The 9,428-nt window shown below is 36.4% G+C and overlaps 2 protein-coding genes across 2 annotated transcripts; one reads left to right on the top strand and one right to left on the bottom strand.

The window, feature by feature from the left end:
- The first annotated feature begins 4,425 nt into the window (after nucleotides 1-4,425).
- On the top strand, nucleotides 4,426-5,576 carry LOC132543990 (mucin-2-like). The gene is made up of 2 exons (XM_060207547.1): nucleotides 4,426-5,026; nucleotides 5,344-5,576. Exons 1-2 carry the CDS (start codon nucleotides 4,426-4,428, stop codon nucleotides 5,574-5,576), a joined length of 834 nt encoding a protein of 277 aa, XP_060063530.1.
- A 767-nt stretch (nucleotides 5,577-6,343) lies between these two features.
- On the bottom strand, nucleotides 6,344-7,148 carry LOC132543849 (uncharacterized). Its single transcript, XM_060207365.1, has 2 exons — nucleotides 6,870-7,148; nucleotides 6,344-6,469 (listed from the first exon to the last, which is right to left on the bottom strand). Exons 1-2 carry the CDS (start codon nucleotides 7,146-7,148, stop codon nucleotides 6,344-6,346), a joined length of 405 nt encoding a protein of 134 aa, XP_060063348.1.
- Nucleotides 7,149-9,428: the final 2,280 nt, after the last annotated feature.

Here is a 9,428-nt window from a genome sequence, read left to right as displayed (position 1 = left end):
CGGGAGTCTTCCTTACAACTACACAAGAGAAAATTATGAATGAAATATCTGGAAATCCTGAGGTGGTAAATGCAGGCGGGATGGTGAACTAACCTGACCTCCCCCATCCCACATAATGTTTCAGACACAAGGCATCCTGTCGTTAACATATTGATTTTGTTCTATCACTAAATTGATTTGCCAGAAAAAGTGTCGTTTGCGGAAATTACCATACTCATTAAACCAGAAAAAATATTCCTACAGAATAAGTACCTTGCGAAGGATGATATAAAAAGCACGCAAAGCGAATAGTATCTTACCAAAGAATTTACAAATCCTTCTCTACAACTATGCGCTGATGCTATTCAAAAGTGTATGAAAATGTAAATAATAATTACAATAAAGCAGGAGGTTTTAAGCACTCGTAAATAGTTTCAGGCAACATAGATGTGTTATATTTCGAAAAGAACAACAAGTACATTTGTATTTGTTAAGGAATTTTGTAGAACTACGACAATCCATACGTACATTTGTACTCATAATGAATTCATAAGGTATGTGCGTTGTGGTGGAAGGTTAAGTTTTAGTTAAAATCATCTCTATTGCAAACAAAAGACAAATGGATTGGACAAACGTTTTTTTAAGTTTCTCGTGCCCTAAGTTTTACATCTTTATATAAGTAGTAAAATACGTACATTTTGTTATTAAATTTTATACTTTAATGGGTAAATGCCCTTTCCGTTACAGCATAGTCAAATTTATCGGTTGTTACCTTGAACTTCTGCATATAAGTTTTCTCTCAGTTATATTTCCAAATATGGGCATATAGTATGTGCTGATAATCATGGACAATATTTGTAACGAGGAATTATATAAACATTAATATACCAGGCACTTATCAAAGGAAATAGTGACTTAACGGAAGTGTCGGGAATACATCTATATATCGTTACGACATGTAAATTATATTCAAAGTTTGACATGAAAATGACATTTTCCTTCTAACCATATTAGGACATGATATATACTGTACTGATTAGCAAATCCAATTGTCTTTGTAGGTGATGTAGAATACATAGAATCACACTCTGTTTTAAATTGTCTGTGTCGAGAAGGAGAACTTTTATCTGTCTGTTGGTACGACAACATGGCAAACTCCAAGTTGCTGTTTATTCACGTGACAATGGTGATTCAGTACTAAATCAAATAAGATGTCTAATTTATTTGATAAAATATCTTATTTGTTTATTTGATATCTTATTTCGGTTCATAAGAAAATATATCTTAAGTTTATGAGATCTAATTTATTGAATTTAATATCTTTTATAATAAATTTGATATATGATTTGGTAAAGTGCACGACCAAAATTTCTTTGTGAAAAACAACAACTTGGGTTTCCGTGATTGTCTGTCATAGATTTCTTTTCTCTCATAGGCGTCGTTTTGAAAAAGTGGAGAAAAGTTGATCCAATACACAAACACAGTCTGTTTAATATAGACAAGTACACACTTCTTTTGTATAATGGAGACCTTTGTTATTTAAGCATCCGGCTGAACTATAATACATGATACGAATATTAATATATGGCACATTTCACATATGTGATACTGTAAAGACAGAAAATATGAGAACTTACGTACAATATCATACACCCTGACGTACAAACAACTATCTGTAGGTATGACAGAGACCGATGATGAGACAATAGTTTCTGTTAGAATTAAATCAGTACAGACAACAGCGATCTGGTATTGATATAGCTACGATACGGTATCGTATCATTCCATACAGTAAAAAATACGATATTTATTAAATTGGAGAAAAAAAGGGTCGTTCGCATTCAGTTGATCGTTTCGTTCAAATGCTTGATTGATAGATCAACCATCCTGACAATTGCTATCTCGGTCACTCATCACATTAGAGTGTGCGTCATTCTTCTATTGAGGAAAACGGACTTGTACTGTCACCTATCTATTCATTTTATATTTATCTGACTTGTAGTTGACACCTTATATACCATATAGTAATGTCTACGTGCTTCTGGTTGTATCTTAAGGTATTTCATATGGTGGTAAACATACTCGCCAAGTACCAATTCTCTACAAAGTTCGCAAATAGACATGATTCATTGGCGAGATCGCAATATTTCGGTATGCAGATTTTTCAACAAAGCATGTACTTAAATATGTTTGAAACATTAAGAAAAAAGGCAAGTTGTGTGAAAATAAACAAATATTTCGCAAGGCATCGGCCAGAATTGACACTTTAGAAGAGTAGGTCGACGACCTCTAGTACTTGTAGTTTTGGGCCACAAAGACACAGGGGCTAGTTACTTGCTTTTGAATATCGCGAGATAACATATAATTAACGTATTCTGCCTGTAAAAGGTTTGCTTGATGGCTAATAAAAATACTGGTAACCTTTCAACTTTTTGGAAAGATGAAAAACAACAGATGTGTATTGCGTTATTTCCTAATAACTATTAATGATAAGGATACAGACCTGCATTGTTTCTATTGGATTTCGAAACAAGAACTAAAACTTTCTGCAATTGAAATCAGCTTTAAAGCCACTAATATTTTCACTTCCTGGTACACTTTACGCATTGAAATTCAATAGATCAGTTTATATGACGTGAACCTGTTTGCTTCAGATGTGTTTTCCATGAAACATTTTATATAAGGCACCTAATAGCCTTGTCAAGAAATTCCAAACTACCGGTTGTCAATGTCCTTCTATTTTCCGTCTTGTTTTTTGGCAATATCCCGAGTCTTTTCTCAGGACTCACACCCTGTGGTCCCCTGGAGTATGTATAGGGTATATGAATTATCACATATTACTATACATTACAGTTGTAACTGCTGGGATTTGATTATTGGTTGGTAACGTTTGTATTTTATAAAAAAAATATTTTTCGTCTCGCCTGACCACACTGCGACACGAAGGTGGGTTATAAGGCGAGTAAGTACACATGTATCGATACAAGCTAGGATCAGTCCTCTGGTGTGTTACATCACTGTATCAAACTGTTTACATCAATCCCATTATATAACCTGCTAGTGTAATTGGATTCTGGACAGACGACATTACATCCTTTGATACGTTGTTTCTGAGTTGTGGTGTTTCATCCTAACCCGCCACCAAGTCTACGATAATTCAATTTTACTGTGACTTTCATCGTTACGTCACAACACACCGGATGATTGCATTCTATCAGATAATGTTACTAGGTTTAACAAGTCCAATCTCAATAAACAAAACGTTATGTTCTAAATATACAGTAATTACTGTAATTACATTTCTTAATGAAATTATTTTTTTCCGAAACTCCTTTATAACCACTTTTGGTATTGGCAACCGCGATTGTAACAAATAGGTTTTTGTTCATCTACACATACCGACTACAAAGAAAATCTCGTGAGTGGTTACAGCTTCGGCGAGTCGAAGAGTGTGACACCTTTTAATCTCGTTTGATGTTAAGAACAGCAGATTTCCGTCCATTAGGAATATCTACAATAAAAGTAAGACATGCTGCACTGCTGGTTGTTATTACATTCTTCTTGAACCCTATAATTCAAATTCTGTACCGACCGCCAAGCATGCATAATTCATTGCCTAAATGTGTTTAGTGTGAAGAGAACGATCCTGATCAGTTCTTTTCGTTCCATTAAGGTGTACATTTTAGAGAAGTAAACATCTGCTATAAAATTAAGCTGTAATAATGAATTTTATAAAAGGTACCTTTCTATTATGGGTCAGAAATGCCAGCACAACACGGTAACAACCAGAAATAAATATCCTACTCATTAAAAAAAGAGTCTAGGGTTTTCACTATTTCATTTTCTGGTACAAAGCGTTTGGGACATATAAAAGAAACATTTTAAAACCCAGAGGTTTTTTTTATCTACACTTCTGTGTGCCCGAAACGCTAAAAGTGCTTCATTATCGCAGCAGCTATCGTTCAAAGAAATATCAGTTCATGTGCCCGAAACGATTTGGATGATATGCCTACAACATTGGCTACAGTGGGCTGTTTTACACCGTGACCTATTCTCATCAATATGATTAAATCATATCACGCCATTTCACCATATTATCCACAACATCTAACTAGACCAGCGCAGACATGATAGTTCCCCGGGGATCATCCGTGGTGGATTCACAACTACTTTATTTTATTTTATGCATCTTCTACATGCTACAGCGTCAGCAACAAGCTTAACATGCACTTGGAACTAGAAACATTAGAGACGAAATATTGACGGAACTTTAATATTCTTTTTGCTATCATATACTTGCTTCAGTATTTCTTTAGTGAGCGATCTCTAAAGAAAAGCGTACCAATGGCGATATATTACCTCCACCTTCTACACCACTGTCAGCTCATGTTAAAATCTTACATCTCCTAAAATTCCAGAGATCCGACGTGTCATATGTCTTTGACAATGATCCATCTCCTACAGATCCACGGTCACGTGTCATTGTCACCGATATATCTTCTTCAGACCCAATGTCAAATGTCAATGTCACCGACACCTCCTACAGATACCCTGCCAAGTGTCAATGACACAGATACCTCGCTTACAGACCAAATGCCACATGTCAATGCTACCGACATACCTCCTACAGACACCCTGTCAGGTGTCAATGTCACCGACACATCTCCTACAGACACACTGCTAAGTGTCAATGCTACCGACACATCTCCTACAGACACACTGTCAAGTGTCAATGTCACCGACACATCTCCCACAGACACACAGTCAAATGTCAATGTCACCGGTACATCTCCTACAAGTCCGCTGCCATATACATATCTTACAGACCAAATGCCAAGTGTCAATGCTACCGACACATCACCTACACTACCACTGCCAAATGTCAATGTCACCGGCACATCTCCCAGAGACACACTGCCAAGTGTCAATGCCACCGGCACAACTCCCAGACACACTACCAAGTGTCAATGTCACCGACACTATTCCTACAGACACACAGTCAAGTGTCAATGTCACCGACACATCTCCTACAAGTCCGCTGCCAAGTGTCAGTGTCACCGGCACATCTCCCTGACACACTGCCAAGTGTCAATGTCACCGACAATATTCCTACAGACACACAGTCAAGTGTCAATGTCATCGGTACATCTCCTACTGACACACTGTCAAGTATCAATGTCACCGACACACCTTCTACAGACACCCTGTCAAGTGTCAATGTCACCGACACATTTCCTACAGACACACTGCCAAGTGCCAATGTCACCGACAATTCTACTGACATACTGTCACGTATCAATGTCACCAACACATCTCCTACATGTCCACTGTCACATATCAGTGACACTTGTCAATCTTCTACAGGTCCAATGCGACGTGTTAGTGTTCGTGTTCCATTTCCTACAGGTCGAACGTCATATGTCCTCACTGATCCATCTCTTACAGGTGCGATATCACGTGCCATTGTTCCTGATCGATCTCCAACATGTCCACCGTCCTGTGCCGTTGTAAAAGACCTATCTCCTACAGGATCCACTGTCACGTATCAGCGTCACTTATTCATCTGCAAGTCCATTGTCACGTGTCATTATCACTGATCCATCTCCTACAGGTAAAACGTCTCATGTCAATATCATTGATCCATTTCCTACAGGTCCACTTTCACGTGTCAGTGTCTGGTCCATTTCCTACACTGTCACGTGTCAGTGATCGTGATCCATCTCCTTCAGGTCCAATGTCACGTGTTAGTGTTCTTGACCCATCTGCTACAGGTCAAACGTCATATGTCAATAGCACTGATCCATCTCCTACAGGTCCACCGTCACGTGTTAGTGTTCGTGATCCATCTCCTACAGGTCCTATGTCACGTGCTAGTGTTTCTGATCCTTCTTCTACAGGTCTAGTGCCCGTTTATAACCTATTCCCAGCTCAAACGTGTGGATTTTCACAAAAAACACATCTTTTTGGTATTCGGTGCGAAACTTTATTGAAGTTTTTACAAAATACGTACATTTTTGTCACAGGAGGAATTAAAGATTGTTACAAGTAATAGCACAAGGGAGGCCACCCAAACAGCCTTACAAACTAAAATGAAAGTTGTCCATTGTAAATGTACTTATATAGAACCAACTATTGGATATTCTGCACATTGAATAATATCGGGCGCGAAGAAATACTTTTTCTTTCAATAGCTATACAGAAAATGTCCGACTGAATTTGATAAATCTAACTCTATATTACCCTAACCAAATCACTCCTCTTTCGATCAAATCATCTCAACTGAATTATAATATATATGCGTTTACTTTAAAGAACACTAACATCATTTGGACACAATTTAAAACAAGAAATGTAACGTTCGATATCAATTCTCTCCTCGAATACGTCGTGCCAACCTAACATCTCTTGGCATAATGGTGACTCTCTTAGAGTGTATGGCACATAGATTGACGTCCTCGAACAAACCAACCAGAAATGCCTCGCACGCCTCCTGTTCAATATCAAGGGACACAATTTTATCAAACATTTAAAAACTACACTTTCGTTCAATTTGTACTAAACGTTTCGAAACCTGAAATTATGTTAAAAATACAAACACATTTATATATATATTTACTACAGTCCTTATATAACATACAACTAATTAAATTGTAGGTTTCTTTTATACCAAATTAATCCATCCATTACTTGCAATGACGTCAATCAGTCTGCCAACTGAGTAGTTTTTAATTTAGCCAACATATGACGTAAACTTGCAGAACCCAAATTTATTTTACGACGATACAGATAACAATTCCTGTGATTGATACCTTTGGATGCCTCGATATAGCAAACTCCATATGTCGGAACAAAATTAATTCGGTTTTAAAGACTATTGCATTGTAAATTACCTGTAGCGACGACAACGCCGCAACTTTAAACTTGTAGTTGATTTTCGTGATTTTCATCGATATTTCTCGTACCAGTCTTTGGAAAGGAAGTTTTCGAATGAGGAGTTCCGTGGACTTCTGGTACCTGCGAATTTCTTTCAAAGCTACAGTTCCTGGCCTGAAACGATGTGGCTTCTTTAAAGCTGCCAGTTCGGTCATCGACTTTCTATAGTTTACCATCATTGTACGGTTAACAAGTCCCCCCGTGGACTTCCTGGCCGTTTGCTTTGATCTCCCCATATTAGATACTACCTGCGATAGGTTAAACAGAAATTAATTAAGTTTTCATGAACTTCAGTGTATTCCTTATACTGAATATGGGGATGACCACACAGGTATCATTTTCTATGTTCAAATTTGTCCAATTTTAATATACCAGATCATTTTATTTTATTACATGACTTGCAGAAAAAACGAGAATGTTTACTCACAGAATCCAATCACACGGTATAATACCGTATATACCCGTATATCAAATCTATGAAAAATAAATAAACAGAAAACGGTAAATACGTACTCAATATGTGCAAACGAGATTTTAGTATCAAAACTGTTGAAATATCCAATATTTCCTGTATCGATTTCGGTACTTACCTAGATGGAATGAGACACCTTGGAACGCTAGATGGCTTACATCCTTTAGAAACCCCGCGGAAACTGGAAAGTAGATGCGCATGCCCTGCGCGACTTGTTACCTATTGGTGTACACGCGCTGTGGACCAAGCAGGTACTGAAAACAGCAATTTCCCTTTTTATGCAATACACAAAAAGTCAGCCAAATCTTAATCAAGTTTAAACATGGAGATAAAAATAAGCTGTGGAAAGCGATTTTTTTCGCTTTTAGTTGATAAATTCCGTGGCGTAATGGAACCACGCTCTCATATGTTTTATAGGCCACTCTTGTTAGAAGTCATGTGTAATATAAGAGTTAGCCCCCTTCCTCCTAAACTTGAGCTAACTGTTCGCTTATACAAGTTATATATGTAATGAAAGAGTTACTTCCCCTCCCTGGTAATGCTGGTGCAGACTGCAAAATCCTACTATAAAATTGCTTGGGGTCACTATCTTACGCACAAAACTAAATCAATGATGAAGAATAGGCATATGGATGCCATTTTCATACCTATCACAAGCACATCCCTCCCAAACACTTTGACTTGTTAGTATACAATTTTTAAGGTCATGAAACAAAATTGAAACACTGATTAGTTTATCAGTGAGAGTTGTAAAAATACTCCACTTTGATGAAGTAATCCAGAAGTTAAGGGAGGACCCTATATTCAAAATGATCGAGAGAGGAGAGGGAAATGTGTCATATGAATTATGATAAAAATGTCCCTCACATGTTACTTTCTGCAATAAAAAAAAATCCTCCCAATATTACATTAACTATTACTAAAGCTACATTTGAAAGTATTTGTCAAGTTGTCAATTAATTTTGCATCATTTGAATATGAAATCAGTTTTACTGCACTTAAAAGTGTCACAGATCCAATTAAGGCCAGTGTATACTCAGTATGGACAAGGTAAATTTATGGAGATCCTCTTTAAACTTCTAATGATTAATATCTGAGGTCAACATATACATTGCTGGTTACTGTGACCAAATATTGATGAGAAATTATTCATGATACATTCAGTCCTGGATTAACGTGTTCCAGTAGTTGTTTCATGTGAAATTTATGGAGAAATGTGTCTGACAACACCCCAGGAAAATTGTGTTCTAATTTTGAACTTCTTGTGAAATAGCACAGGGAAAATGTAACTGACAACATCTCAAGAATTTTGGGTTTCATTTCTAATTTCATGTGAAATAGCTAAGGAGAAAAGTGACTAACAACATCCTAGGAAATATATGTCCCATGTGTAACTTCATGTGAAAGTTAAGGAGAAATGTGGATGATAACATTGTACATGTTCCAATATTTAATCTCCTTGACAATAATCTGGAACCATAAAAACATTAACAGAAAAATGTGGACATGTAGTGATTTTAAATAGTAATTGAAGACAAATTTCATTTTCTACTCCAGTGTCTACTTTATTCAGATTTACTTAACATATTCAGAGTTGTTTTTAAACTACAACAGTAAAAATGATAAGCATTAAAAAAAATTGAAGAATTGAAAAAAGTGAGAATTCACTGTTTATTCACAGTCTTAAGTAACGGTACATTTGTTTATTAATATTGCTCGATGTTTTATATATGTAAAATTTAATACAACATAGGAAGCCATCAAGAGCCTTGTGGCCATTACGTTTTCAGTTTATATTCTATTCCTTTGGAACTTTGTAATACAAAATATATATAAATCCTAAGTACCTCATATAACTCGGACTTGTATGGGAGCAACTTTAACATAGCTATGAATTTTTTTTCCAAGTCAAATTTGTGAAGAGATAAATTTGGTGTGTACGCCAACATCCTTGCAGCCTAAACAACAACAACAACAACAGTTTAAATAGTTCATATTTTTATTTTTTCATTTTATTTATAAAATATGATATGTCTTTGAATTG

This window comes from Ylistrum balloti, unplaced genomic scaffold (assembly GCF_031769215.1).
Source record: "Ylistrum balloti isolate Yb309-2 unplaced genomic scaffold, AGI_CSIRO_Ybal_v1 Utg369772, whole genome shotgun sequence".
In the NCBI taxonomy this organism is placed as follows: Eukaryota; Metazoa; Mollusca; class Bivalvia; order Pectinida; family Pectinidae; genus Ylistrum; species Ylistrum balloti.
Note: the sequence above shows the minus strand (reverse complement) of the source record. Positions and strands in the feature narration are given on the sequence as shown.